Raw genomic sequence first — 13,504 nt, 5'->3', positions numbered from 1 at the left:
AGTACACATGTTAGTAGACAGTCCAAATTCTCAAGCACCGTTTCGTATTTCTTGACTTACCCGAGGGGGCGAGCATCGTCAGCAGCACAAGTAGGCCTTCCTCCAGAAAGACATCCATTGCCGCTGACGCAAATCGCGTTGGCGAGCGCAGTCATGGCCCGAACATCCTCGGGTTCCGCATGGACAGGCGTGTACCCCGACAATTTGCACGGATGAGATGCTGTTCAGTATCGCGCCGGACATTGGCATGGGGACTAAGTTCCGGCGAGCCGACTTGGCCGAGATGTCAAATCAATAGTGTACTTTTCGTCACTCTCGAGAGACCCCATCCGGCGGGCTGACTCTGCAAAATGGCCTTCTAGTGACTGTGCCGCCGAGAAAAGATTTCTATCTGGAGCTGATGTGCCGCATAGGGGGAACTGTTCGGGTCGGCGGTGTGTGGCACGGCACTTTAATACGGCACAGCATCACAGACGCCACGTTGCAGGGGCCCAAAGTGCGGAGCGTTCATAGAGATTACTCTCAAGAAAAGTCCCCTACTATGGAAAGTCGTTTCATTCCTCATCCCTGCCAAAGCCATGGATTCACCACGACGAGAGTATCGCATCCTCAACGATGTCGACGCACCCAAACATGTGTCGCCACCCTCGTTGTTTCCCCATTTCGGTCAGCTCCCTCTTGAGCTGCGCCTGAAAATCTGGACGTTTTGTTTCCCGAGTAACCGATTCATCAGTATCATGATCACTCGGCCCCGATCACAATTGATGCAACAGAACAGAGAGGGAAAGAAACGACAACTGTTCGCCTCCAAGAACCATTTGGGAAACTTGATCAGCGGAGACCCATACCATCTGCTTGTGGCTAAGTTTCGGCCGTGGGCGTCCATCTTGTCGTCCGTCAACCGCGAAGCTAGACAGGCGTTTGTGGCTTTCTACCGGGTCTCCGTGCCGCTTACGCCGGATGAGCCAGGCCGCCTTTGCCTGAATCCAGATACCGATATACTGCAGATTCAGCTCTCCCAGATGTACGCGCGTACTGACGCTCTAGTGTCCTTTCTCCACGATATGGTGGCTTCTGACCCCAAAGGCACCGGGATCGCACATCTCGCCATGGGTCTCAACATGAACGACCTTGGCCACCTTGGCGAGCTCGACCCCGCCACGCTGCACCCATCCGCCGCGCAAGCACTCAAAAAGCTTCTTTCGCAAAGCATACGAGCCTTTTACGCCTGTATAAACCCCGGGAGCGGGGCTCGGACCATGTTCGGGATCTTCTCGTGGCCTGGCGGGTCTTTCCACCAGAACCGCTCTGCACCTGTGATGCCGCACTTTCAGTCCATCCAATCCACTGATTTTGAAGTCCTGGGGCATGACCCGAGACCTGTACAGAAAGATCTGTCCCATCTCGCCGTGGGCGTTGATCCCCGTCGAGAAGTATATCTATGGCGGTCTCTTCTCGCCAAATACGGCGTGCCTCCTTCTTCTATCCCTTTCTGGTACCTCTACTCTGTATGGTCTGATCACGATACGACTGGGGGAATGAAGGGGCGTGAAGCCTTTGTCGAATATCTGCGGACGCAAGATGCCAGCTGGTCCAAGTGGATGACGGACCTCAAGAAGCCTTTACGAGGAGAGCGTTTGAGCGAGGAAGATCATGCAAGACTAAGTCGTGATCTTCTGGACGCGGCTGGGTTCTGGTTATTTGGGCCTGATACGTTTGGCATAGTACCTGACGTAGGTAGCGTGTCCCTCGACATGGCTGAGGGCAGCCGGCACTGGAAGCCCAAGATGGTCGTGGATTTGTCGCAGCACACACCCGAGCTGGGGTTGTTAAAACTGGACGCTTAAGAGTCACGCCCTCCCATCAGCGCATCAAAGAGAGTCGTCGTGTTGCTCAAGTGCGCTTGAGACAATATCTAGCGGGACATGGAAGAGCGTCTTAGTTGAGCGAGTTGCACACTGTCGAAAATGCAGCATGCCTTGGTGTTGAAGGCGGTGATCAAACGGGAAACGTTGTAGTGGCCTCGAAGCATGGGAAATCCGCGCTTGATTACATCAGTAACGCCGCTAATTTTACGGTGGTTACGGAGTCAGGAAGTCAGCCAAAATTAGTCAATTTAGTAATTACGAGTTAAACTACTAAGTTAAAAGAAGGGAGGTTAGAAGGACGGGGGAGGGGAAGGGAAATAGAAAACCACTGTAGTTACTAATGGGCTACTTACTAACGGGGGCTGTAGTAGACGCTGCCAGTATCGGCGTTGTAGCCGGTTCTGGTCCTGTACAGCCCCTGAGTATCCCCGGTGTGCCGCGCCTTGCGGCGGGCGCCAGCCGAAGGCTGGGACACCTGCGCGGAACGGGTCTGCCGCACGTCGTGGGCTGAAACGACGTGTCTGTCTTTATGGTGGGTGTTTCCACTTCCACAAAACAGCCGCAAGAAGAAGTTGCGCCGTTTAGGCGCCGGTTCCAGGAAGGACTCGAAAGTCTTACCGTGGACGTGGGAGTTGCCTCCAGATTGTGCGGTGCTGTAAGCGGACATGTTGTGCGTGGCAAATAGAGATATCAAGTATCCCTTTTAATCTAGCAGAAGGTGAAGTTGTCGGTAGGTTGCTAATTATCAAATGATAATTTGATAGGGAGAAAAAAAGAAGTTATTCTGGTCAAGGTGGTACGGTCTATATATATACTTCTCTAACTTGGACTTGAACAGTCCTAGAGCTTTTTGTCTCACTGGCACTTGTCAAATGTTTATAACATATTGGGTGCTTATGATGTTCCTGAGCTATCTAAGCGTTCCCCCCTATATATAGTCGGCTGCTATTACCCCTATCAAGCACATCCCGACCCGGTCATGTGATTGAACAAAAACAGAGATAGAGAACAAAGAGAATGTTTTTATTTCAGTTCCACTCAGAAATCTGCGGTTATTTTGGATTCTCTTTGTCTTGAATGAAAGACATCACGGTGAACGTATTGGTTGTGGTTCGGACACTGTCTCCATTTCATGCCTTATGCCAACTAATCACCTGCTCAAACGGGACATCGACAAATCAGGTGTGAGATCTACGAACGTTTTGAAGAGAGTGTGAGTCTCGTTAGACGTTGTTTTATTCAGTGGCGATCTGATCTGATTTTCGGTATGCAGCAAGGTATCATTGACGAGCTTTACGACCACAATGATTCTACCTTGTGGCGGTGTTCTAAAACAAATGCAACACCGACAGCTACGGGGAAGCACCAATGGTGTCAGAGCTAGATACACTGTGAATACCATTCGTTGGAAACCTTGCAAGCGCTTCCACTCTGGCAGCACGTCGCACCACTCCATCCTTGACCACCACACTGAGCATACTTGGCCACGCAGTTGCCGCCACCCGGATTGGCCGTAGGCGAAGTGCCCGCCGTCGTCGTTGTCGCAGGCGTGCCCGGGCTTGATCCACCACCACCGCTGCCACCACCGATAGCCTCGGTGAAGAACGACCAGGTCTCGCCGGGCGCCCACTTGTTGCCGTTGGAGTCGGACGGGTCGGGCACGTGGCCACCGCCGTGGGCGATCCACCAGACGGGCTGGCCGGCACGGCACTCGTAGACGGTCTTGATGTGGTTGCCAGCACCTGCGCCGGGCTCCTGGGCGTTCTTGCTCGCGCACCCGTTGAGACCCAGGTACTTGTCGCGCAGCTGCCGCCCCAACGCGATGGGCAGCACGTTGTCTGCGGCGCCGTGGATGCCCAGGTAGGGCACGGGCGTGGTGCCACCGCTGCAGCCCGAAAGCTGGGCGCCGGCGATAACGGCGACGGCCTTGAAGACGTCTAGGCGGAAGTCAGTACAATTCACCAATGCGATTCACGTGAAGCATCGAAAAGAATGGCGTGGGGAGGACTTACTAGGTCGTGAGCACGCAACGCTGAAGCTCATAGCACCACCATAGCTCCAACCCGTAGCGAAGATGTTGCCCTCGTCGATACAGACGGTGTCCTGGACTGACTTGAGCAGCTGGTCGGTGAATGTGATATCCTCGCCCCCGTTGTTGGCCCAACCCGCGTTGAGGCCGTTGGGTGCGATGAAGACGGTGGAGTCACCGGCGAGCGGTCGCAGGCCGTAGAATTGGCCGTTGGCCACGTCGTTCATGCTACCATCGCGCCAGTGGTACCCGAAGACGAGCTTGTGCGGCTTGCTGCTGTCGTAGTTGCTGGGGAGCTGCAGGATGTACTGGCGGTTCTTGCCGTTGACCGTCATGGACTTGGTACCCGACGACGGCGGGGACTTGCCACATCCGGCCGAGGCGGCGTCGACCAGGCCAGTGGCGCCCAGGAGGGCGACGGTTGCGGTGAGGAAGGAACGCATTACGAAGACTAGCTGGCAGTTCTCGTGTTGCCTGCTCCAGGATGGCTTGGTCTACTAAGGGTGTGCGACTTTCGTGTCTCGACGGATCAGTCCCTTTTATACATGGCCCCAGACCAGGCCCCAGTGCCTACGGACACTACATCTCAGCCCCGGTCGTCCGATCATCAGGGAAATGTCTGTCGTATGCATGCCGTCGATCCATGCTGCAAATCCTCCGGCGCCTCTACTTCAGGTCGTCCCCGCATGTTTCCCTCAGCTGATGTGCGGATGAGGCGACGCAAACGACCTTGTGTCACCTGTCAATGCTGATCAAAAAGGGGATCCGGAGGCTTGCCGAGCCGTGGTGCTAGTCTTCCGTCTTGGCGCTAGGTGGATGCACCAGCAATTCCACCAATCAGGTAGAGAGCATAGTGCCATTGATATAGTCTTGGCAGCCGCTCTAGTCTAATTTAACCGACTAACACGCTGCCTTGCCGGCAATTGACTGTCAAGCCACTCTCTGCTGTCAACGTGGTTTCTAACTAGGCAGGTCATGCATCATGGGACTTGGCATCTGGGGTTTTGATTGTTTGACGGCTTCTCCCACGCTTGCTTCTTGATGTTGAAGTCGCTTACCCGGTGCGTGGTGTGCTGGTTTTCGTCCTGTTTGCGGCCGAGAAATCACAACCTAGAAGAACACATGGAGAGAACCCGGTTTAGTCTAAGCGAAGTATTTAGTCTGAGCAACCTCCCTCTTAGATGGGCCGGCCTCACATGTATGGTTGCGTATCCCCGTGCCCATACCACTGAAGCGCGCCAATCCTTTTCCACGCACCACCTGAAAGAACTTGGAATTACGATGGATTTATAAAGAGGTTCCCTCGGTAGAAGGGAAATGAAGGCAGTTGTCCAATCGAACTGTTTGATCCATGTCGTTAAACGGCTTGTATCGCCCTTCACAAATGGACAAAGGGAGGAGAGAGGACAAAGATCTACCTCGTATCGAATCTCCATTGTTCAATCTCTCCAGGACTCAGTGCATATGGAAAATCATTCGCTTGAATCCTAGAGCTCAAAGGCACCAGTCCGTCAACTTCGTAGTGACAGCAGCCCGCAGCGCAATCGTGGGCTGCAAACTTTCACGTAATGAGGTCATTATTTAGCATGGGAATGATGCAGTTATATAGTTTGATAAAATCAACATTTTTATCGATGTTGTAGAAGTATTTCAGTCGTTGATTTCCCCGTCAGCTTTGTACCCTCTTCCTTTCCTTCGCCCCCTTTTAGTAAAGCCATTAGCCACGCGACAGCCTTGCATCCCTTGCATGTGACTTTTCGTGTACCTTGTATAACACATGATTAGGTATATAATAAGAGCATAACTTTGGAAGTGCATTGAATGATTACTGCCTAAGTCTTCGCCTCTCTAATAGGCCTCAGCCTAGCAGCCGAGTTGTCCAGTGACCGCATCAACCCGCCCCCGCTATGCCCGAGACCCGACACCGCCGGAACAAAATCCGGCATTGAGAAGTACCCGCCCAACGCCTGCAAGGACGGTCACACGGACCTCTGTGGTAACATTTCATTCAACGAACTTGAACTCCCCATACCACTTACTGGCAGCGACGGGCCAGTCCGGTGGAGCAACTGCAAGACACTGGTCGAGAACGCCAAGGGTACTCGGGCGAAATGGGCCTTCATGAACGGCGACCTGATGGATGGGCCTCACACTATCCGTGTTGCGAGCCGCGGGGACTGCGCTATCAACTTCAGCGCCAGCTGGGGCACTAAGGCGAATGGGGCTCTCGCTATGGGCGCTGCCGGCATTGAAGACATCTTCCGTGACGCCAAAGTGATAAAGGGAGGCACAGGCAACGCCGAAGGCAACTGGAAAAAGTCGGACATGAATAAGGGGATATATATTAATCAAATTGTTTTTCATAGATCTCGCGGGCCAGAAAAACCATGGATTTCTGTCAGTTTAGCACTGTAATCATTTCACGGCCACTCTGATTCTCTCATGTTCATGTATGAGACATAGACTTGCTTTTCCTCATTTGTCGTAACTTCATCTATCGCAACATGTTTTACTGATTTCCATTTATTTCGACGCCTTGCCCGTGGGGATCGCGAAGAGGATGATGGTTCCCTTCTTGTCGCCCTCATCCACGCCGGCATCGACGCGGTAGTAGCCCCTGCGCTCGAGCTGGATGATGTCATCCTTCTTGAGCTCCTTGACGCCCTCGTCGCACCAGGCCTCCTCCATCACAGCCGTTGAAGGGTTCAAGAATTTCTCCAGATCGTCCTCCTCCTCCAGCTTGTCCTTGGTCAGAAGGTAATCGAACTCCCACAGCTCGGCCTTGATGAGCTGCTGGCCCTGGGTAGACAGCCACGTGACCTTCTTATCAGTCGATCGAACATCACCCTTCAGGTTCAATTCGACAGTGATTTGGTCGATGGGTTCGGCGGCAGGGATGGCACGCACGTGAGCATTGCCCCACTGCATCAACGTGATCTCCTCGTCGTTCTTGAACAGCTTCACGTCGGCTTGGTCGAGGATAAGCTCCTTGCTGAAGGCCATCTTCTTGGTACCCACATCAGGGTTCTTAGGGTGCTTCGGCTTATCAGAGGTGAAAGGCTCAGCAGGTGCCTCGTCACCCATTACGACCACCTTGACGGCATCCTTCACCGAGACAGCAGTGTGTCGGGGCACCACAGGGTCAATCTCCTTCTTGTTGGCGGCCCAGAAGCTGGTCCAGTCCATGACGACCACGTTGCGAGAGGGGCCTTGCTTGAGGATGAAGTCTCGCAGGGCAGGGATGGTCATACCGCGACGGCGAATACCGCGGATAGTGGGCATACGAGGGTCGTCCCAGCCCCAGACGCGGCCGGTGTCCACAAGCTTGGCCAGCTTGCGCTTAGACAGGAACGTGCGAATGAAGTTCATACGGGCAAAATCCCACATGTGAACCTTGCGGAGCTTGAGGGTCTCCAAGAACCACTCAAACTGGGGGTTGCGATCAGTATACTCGGTGGATCGCAGAGCATGTGTAACACCCTCCAAGCTGTCCACGACAGGGCATGCCAGGTCGTAGGTAGGGTAGATGTTCCACTTCCTGCCGGTTCGGTGGTGGGGATCGACGTTGTTGCATCGGTAGATGACGGGATCTCTCATGGCCTTATTGGGGTTGTCTACGGAGATCTTGACGCGAATGCAGTTCTTCAGACCCTCCTCCGTAGCGTTCTTCATCTGGTCGAAGATGTTCAGGTTCTCCTCCACCGTGCGACGTCTTCGCTTGGACTCGATACCCTTCATTCTCTCGTCGCGCATGGTCTCGACATCGGTGTCGTCGGCGTAGGCGAAGCCCTCGTTGATCAGCTTCAGGCAGGTATCGTAGAGGTGATCGAAGTAGTCGGACGTGTAAGTCACGAAGTCAGGCTTGACACCCATCAGAGCCAAGTCCTCGACAATAGCATCCTGGAACTCCTCCTTCTCCTTGCTAGGGTTGGTGTCATCCAACCGCAGGCGGAGCTTTCCGTCGTAAGCTTGGTGGGCAAAGTAGTCGCTAAGGAGGGCGGCCTTTGCGTGACCAATGTGGAGGTAGCCAGAGGGCTCAGGCAAGAACCGAGTGACGACACCCTTCTCAACATCCTGGAGGGCCAAGTTGTAGCTTGCTCCGGCCTTGCTGGCGGCTGCGACCTTGGCGCGGCGAGCATTGTCGGCGGCCTTGACCTCAGCTTGGATCTCGGGGTGGACCTGCTCGATGTAGGTGAACCATCGGGCCAGGTTGGGGTAGGTTCCCTTCTTGACGAAAGAGACGGCGGCACGGTTGGTCTTGATGGCGAGCCAGATCTTGGTGTCGAGCTCGCTGAGCTGGTGACCGACGAGGTAGGTTCGCAGGACCAAGTGCTTCTCGAGGCGCACGAGATGGCCCTCAATGGACTTGAAGTCCCCTCCCAGGGAGGTGGAAATGGCAACAAGCTCGTCAGCCTTCATTTTTTGGATCTATCGTTGGCTTCGTAGGGTGGAGACAGACGATATTCACGAAGGGAGGTCGAGAGCTTGATATGAGATCTAACTCGTGAGTCAATGCCGGAAAGTGACGATTTTTCGAATCAACCCACCCGATGCAGGCCCGAAATCGAGTCACCTTATTGTGGCGGGGTACTCAATGGAAGCACCGTAAATTCGTGGCAGCTGAGGAGGGGTAGGTTGCGGCTGGCAGAGGACGGTAGCTGCGATAAGATACGCGTGTAACCGATATGTGTTAATTGGGATTAGTTTGATAAACGGGCTGCGGGTGTGTTAGTCCAGGGGCCCGAGCGCTGATTAGCGTCTCTTGCCCAGCCTTGTAGCTGCTGGTAAATTTTGAAGCTTCCGGACGTTCAAGATCTGGCACCAAATTGCGGCATTGTCATCCGCATTCAAGCCATTCCTCAGCTCAGGATGGCGAGCACCAGTCAATTCCTTGCCTCGTTGGCAAGACTGAGCTTGTCGCCTGCTTCCCGGCCAGCAGCCGCATCTACGATACCACGATTCCTCGCGCCCTCCGCCACCACCCAGATACGATGCGCCGGCGGTGGTACTGCGCAGATGCAGGCGCGAGCAAGGGAGAAGGAGAAGCTGAAGAAGAAGAAGCGTCAACAGCGATTCAAAGAGTACAAGTACGCCGTACCTACTGGCAAGGGCGAGCAGTTCTCCCTGTGTGATGCTATGCGGTAAGTTATGCCCGGGACATGTGCCCTCAATTCTTCTTTTAGTTGGGCGCTGTGCTGATGTACGGGCTTGGATAGATATATTCGCGCTGCAGAAGTCGGCCGGCCTCCTTCCTCAGTCACCTACGAAGTAGCCCTCAAAGTCCGCACCATCAAGAACGGACCCGTCATCCGTAACCGGATACGCTTCCCCCACCCCGTCAAGAATGACACCCGTATCGCTGTCATCTGCCCCGAGGGTAGCAATGCCATGCACGACGCACGAACTGGCGGCGCTGTCGCTTTCGGAGAGCAATCTCTCTTCGAAATCATCAAGGCGAATCCCAACAACCTCCCTTTCAACCGGCTGATCTGCCACACCGATTCCGTGCAGGCACTCAACAAGGCTGGACTGGGACGCGTGCTCGGTCCCAAGGGTCTGATGCCTAGTTTGAAGACCAACACCATCACCAAGAGCGTGAAGACCATGATGCAAGAGATGGTCGGCGCTGAGACCTACAGGGAGAAGATCGGTGTCATCCGCATCCCCATCGGCAACATCCAATACTCTCCCCGGCAGTTGTCGGACAACGTCAAGACCTTCATTGAGTCGATCAAGGCCGACATCGCGCGCATGGAGGACAGAGTCGACAAGGACATCATTGAGGTGGTTCTGTCCTCGACCAACGGGCCCGGTTTCACCCTGAACGGTGGTTTCTTGCCCACCGACGAGAAGCTGGACCCGGCATACTTGGCCACCGCTATGTAATTGCCAATACACAAACGGACAAGGGCGATGATCTGTACGAAACTGTATATATAACATGTATATTATCTATCACCCATTGTCTTGACATTCTCCGGATGCCTGCACATTTCGGCGACGGGGCAGTTGAAGCTCCATGATGTTTGATTGACGGCGACGCGCAGCACGGTATATCCGGCATGTAACCAGGGACAGAATGAAACCAGGGGCATTGAGCATGCGACTTGCAATCGGGCCATATTCCTTTTCTCCCTTCAAATCTGGTTTGTCTACTCGTGCCTGCTGCCGCGGCCCACAATCATCTCTCTCGTCCAGTCACAGTCTGTTCATGCACTTGGTTCACTGGTGTCCAACTCGTCCTCGTCGAGACGAACAAGCTTTCGCTGGATATTCGGGGACCTGCATGAGTCATATATGCAGGATATTTGACTCGATTTCGCTTTTATTGATTTGCCATTCTCCAATGCCCAGGTGGTTTCTCATACAGCTATAGCAGCTTTGCTAACGGCCAATTACTGCCGTAGTCTCATTGCCGATTGGGTTGACGTATTCAGCCAAAAGGTCGATCCCTGGCATCGCCGCACCGACAATGCAGAGCTTTAATATGATACAGGCTGCAGCGGACCTCGAAATCACATCCCGCTTTGGAGATGGGCAACACACTTACTGGATGTAGTGTCCCTGCCCCTTAAATCCAAGATCAAATTGCGGTTCATCTCGTCCCGTCTACCGGATCGCGTGTATGTGATGTTGCACTCGACCGGGGATTGAATTGCAGCTCATATATCTCTTGTCATGATTTCCCCTTCATATCCGAAACCTGGCCCCTATCTTGATCACTAATAAGACCTGACGTCGCTCCCGCAATGACACCCTTGATAATAACGTAACGCCCCCACGGCAGAGGTGGCACAAAGACAGTTCAGAATGAGGATACCTACAACGATATGGGCAGCAACTTGGGCGCCGATTGTCGCGCGGCTTTCCATGGCAGCTGTGCCAGATTGCCCCTTCCCAGGCCCAGCATTCCCCAAGCCGACGAAGCTCGCGTCCTCCGAAACCTTCAAATCAGTCCTTGCCGGCCTGACCTCAACCTTCGAAGCCAGAGATCAGGACCCAGCGAACAACCCGAACGGCACGTCCTGGTCGATTCAGGTCTTCTCGGTGTCTGATGGGGATGAGGGTCCTCTGTGGGAGCACCACCACAGCGCGCCGTCCCTTGAAAATGCCAACACGGGAGGTGTGAAGGAAGTCGACGGCGACACGATCTACCGGCTGGGCAGCCTGACGAAGGTCTTCACCATCCTGACCTTTCTCATCGAGGCGGGCGATGGCTACTGGAATACAGCCGTCACAAAGTTCGTCCCGGAGCTGGCGCTCTTGGCTGACAAGTATCAATACGACCCGGTCATGAACGTGGATTGGGCGAGTATCACTTTGGGAGAGCTGGCAAGTCACACGGCGGGCATTGTTCGAGACTGTCAGTACTTGTTTATTCCCATTTCACTATCTCGGGGATTTGCCGAAGCTGACACCATGTGTCTCCTTGTCAAGATGCATTGCTTGGCGAGTTAACGCAGGAGAACAACCAAACGGTGCTCGAATCGCAAGGTTTCCCGCCAGCCCCTGTCAACGAGACCCCGATCTGCGGAGAATGGATAACGTGCAATCGAGTCCGTGAGTGCATAACCCTGTTTCAATATGCTTGATTTAGTTCATCAACTTCAATCATCTGACCTCGTATACACGCATAGAATTCTTCAACGGTCTCGGCAATGTGCCCCCATCTTTCGGTACAGCTTGGACGGTCGGCTACTCCAACGTTGGCTACCAGATCCTAGCGTACGCGCTCGAGGCCATAACGGGCAAGAAATTCGCCAATATGCTTCAGTCGGATGTCATCGACAAGCTGGGGCTGAAACACACGTACTATCAAAAGCCGCCCGACAATCTCGGCATCATCGTGCAGGGACAGCAGTCTGGCTGGAACTACAGCTTGGGCGATGCGAGTCCGTAAGTCATTGAGTACTGTTTTTCCCACCTAATTACCCTTCGCATTCCAACGCGTTAGCCTTTGGCCAAAAGAATGAGATGATTGACCCGACTCCCAGCACTGGCAACATGTACTCCTCGACCAACGACCTCTCAGCCCTCGGCCGTGCCATCTTGGGCAGTCGCCTCATTTCTGGCGGCCAAACGCGAAGATGGCTTAAGCCCGCGATTCTCACGTCTGACCTGCACGAGGGAGTCAGCTACCCGTGGGGCGTGAAGCGGATCCCCTTGTCCACCGGCGAAGGCGGCGGCAGTAGCCGCATCACGGACGCATACAACAAGGCGGGCAGTATCAACACGTACTCGTCGCTCATCATCATCTTGCCCGACTACGACGTCGGCATCAGCGCCCTGTTGGCAGGCGGGTGGCCCGGGAACGCCAATTGGGCCATGGCTGACGCCATCGGAAAGACGCTGGTACCCGCGCTCGAAGAGGCGGCGCGGATGGAGGCCGACGCGATGTTCTCAGGCACCTACAGTTCCAACACCAGCTCTACTGACAACTCCGCATCTTTGAACAGTACCATTGTGTTGAGCACAGAGGAAGGCCGGCCGGGGCTCGGCATCGACCACTGGGTCAGTAACGGCACCGACATGGTGCCCGTGGCAATCCGTTACACGCTCAACTACAACGTGACGGGGCCCGCGCTCCGGCTTTACCCGACAGGGCTCGAGACGCGGCACGATGACGGGTCCCGCAAGATCGCTTTCAAGGCCATGATCCAAGACCGCGGCGCGACCGACCACGCGACCGACATGTTCTCGACCAACTGTGGGACCTGGGTTGGGCAAACCACGGCCGTCTACGCGTCCATGCCGCTGGATCAGTTTGTGTTCCACCTCGACGCGAGCGGTGAAGTCAAGAGCATCGAGTCACTGGCGTTGAGGGCTGTGTTGGATAAGGAGTGAACATTTTGCTGGGCGACTGCAGGTGGCCAAGTATAGTTAAGATTCCCATCTAAACCATATCTTTCAGCTGTTAGTCAACTCAGTCATCGTCTCGAATATCATATTTATCCATACCGATCTCTAAAGAATTATATTTCAAAGTCGCAGCTGCATCCAGATTAGTTGTCTTTTTAGCTTGCAGGGCCCTCCGGGGTGTCAGAAAGCTTCCTCCAGTGTCACGCTGGTAAGCGTAGACGCGTTTCGCGTCCTCACCAACAAAGTCCCAAGTGTAATGTGTATTTTTGTTAGGTTGAGAGGTCGACATCGAATTGAAAAAGACAGAATGACTTGCAATGTGCATAGCCAAACGTCTAGGACGTGACCCGCGCGCAGGCCCAGCATGACTCGCATCTCAGGCCGGTCGCAAGTCCAGGCTGGATAGGGCTGTTTTTTCTCTCTTTCCTTTTCAATTTCTACCCGCTTCCCCGCCCCCATTTTCTAGGTGTTTTGATTATTTTTGGCTGAGTCTTTCTGTTATAGATCAAGCTATAGGACTTTTGTTTCACCTTAGTCAAGTAAAAACGTCTTTGAGAAGTGTAGCAAAGTTCTGTGGTCCACGAAGAGAGAGAGACGGAAGGGGCGGAGTCGCTCGTGATCGAATTAACGAGGCCCTTGCCGGCTGCCTTCAATACCGGCAACCCTCTACTCGCTCCTCATATGTTAGGCAGTATTAGTGCATCTCTCCCTAGCAACATACGAGTGATTGATGCCCTTTCCGACGCGC

At 54.1% G+C, this 13,504-nt stretch overlaps 7 protein-coding genes across 7 annotated transcripts; 4 read left to right on the top strand and 3 right to left on the bottom strand.

Moving 5' to 3' along the window:
• Window positions 1–578: 578 nt before the first annotated feature.
• On the top strand, window positions 579–1,847 carry PG998_007105 (uncharacterized protein; the record flags this gene model as incomplete). The annotated part of the gene is made up of 1 exon (XM_066873921.1): window positions 579–1,847. One exon carries the CDS (start codon window positions 579–581, stop codon window positions 1,845–1,847), a length of 1,269 nt encoding a protein of 422 aa, XP_066729866.1.
• Window positions 1,848–1,915: 68 nt separating this feature from the next.
• On the bottom strand, window positions 1,916–2,535 carry PG998_007104 (uncharacterized protein; the record flags this gene model as incomplete). The annotated part of the gene is made up of 2 exons (XM_066873920.1): window positions 1,916–2,066; window positions 2,222–2,535. 2 exons carry the CDS (start codon window positions 2,533–2,535, stop codon window positions 1,916–1,918), a joined length of 465 nt encoding a protein of 154 aa, XP_066729865.1.
• A 713-nt stretch (window positions 2,536–3,248) lies between these two features.
• PG998_007103 (uncharacterized protein) lies at window positions 3,249–4,340 on the bottom strand (the record flags this gene model as incomplete). The annotated part of the gene is made up of 2 exons (XM_066873919.1): window positions 3,249–3,805; window positions 3,881–4,340. 2 exons carry the CDS (start codon window positions 4,338–4,340, stop codon window positions 3,249–3,251), a joined length of 1,017 nt encoding a protein of 338 aa, XP_066729864.1.
• Window positions 4,341–5,674: 1,334 nt separating this feature from the next.
• Window positions 5,675–6,312, top strand: PG998_007102 (uncharacterized protein; the record flags this gene model as incomplete). The annotated part of the gene is made up of 2 exons (XM_066873918.1): window positions 5,675–5,682; window positions 5,760–6,312. The coding sequence occupies 2 exons, from the start codon at window positions 5,675–5,677 to the stop codon at window positions 6,310–6,312; spliced, it is 561 nt and encodes a 186-aa protein (XP_066729863.1).
• Window positions 6,313–6,420: 108 nt separating this feature from the next.
• PG998_007101 (glutamate--tRNA ligase cytoplasmic) lies at window positions 6,421–8,316 on the bottom strand (the record flags this gene model as incomplete). Its single annotated transcript, XM_066873917.1, has 1 exon — window positions 6,421–8,316. The coding sequence occupies one exon, from the start codon at window positions 8,314–8,316 to the stop codon at window positions 6,421–6,423; it is 1,896 nt and encodes a 631-aa protein (XP_066729862.1).
• A 450-nt stretch (window positions 8,317–8,766) lies between these two features.
• PG998_007100 (mitochondrial 54S ribosomal protein uL1m) lies at window positions 8,767–9,783 on the top strand (the record flags this gene model as incomplete). Its single annotated transcript, XM_066873916.1, has 2 exons — window positions 8,767–9,038; window positions 9,114–9,783. The coding sequence occupies 2 exons, from the start codon at window positions 8,767–8,769 to the stop codon at window positions 9,781–9,783; spliced, it is 942 nt and encodes a 313-aa protein (XP_066729861.1).
• A 924-nt stretch (window positions 9,784–10,707) lies between these two features.
• On the top strand, window positions 10,708–12,741 carry PG998_007099 (beta-lactamase/transpeptidase-like protein; the record flags this gene model as incomplete). Its single annotated transcript, XM_066873915.1, has 4 exons — window positions 10,708–11,260; window positions 11,335–11,457; window positions 11,535–11,793; window positions 11,892–12,741. The coding sequence occupies 4 exons, from the start codon at window positions 10,708–10,710 to the stop codon at window positions 12,739–12,741; spliced, it is 1,785 nt and encodes a 594-aa protein (XP_066729860.1).
• Between the last annotated feature and the right edge of the window lie 763 nt (window positions 12,742–13,504).

This window comes from Apiospora kogelbergensis, assembly GCF_038363985.1.
Source record: "Apiospora kogelbergensis strain CBS 113332 chromosome Unknown utg000005l_segment0_segment0, whole genome shotgun sequence".
NCBI classification, from domain to species: Eukaryota; Fungi; Ascomycota; class Sordariomycetes; order Amphisphaeriales; family Apiosporaceae; genus Apiospora; species Apiospora kogelbergensis.
This window is presented reverse-complemented; position numbering and strand designations above follow the sequence as displayed.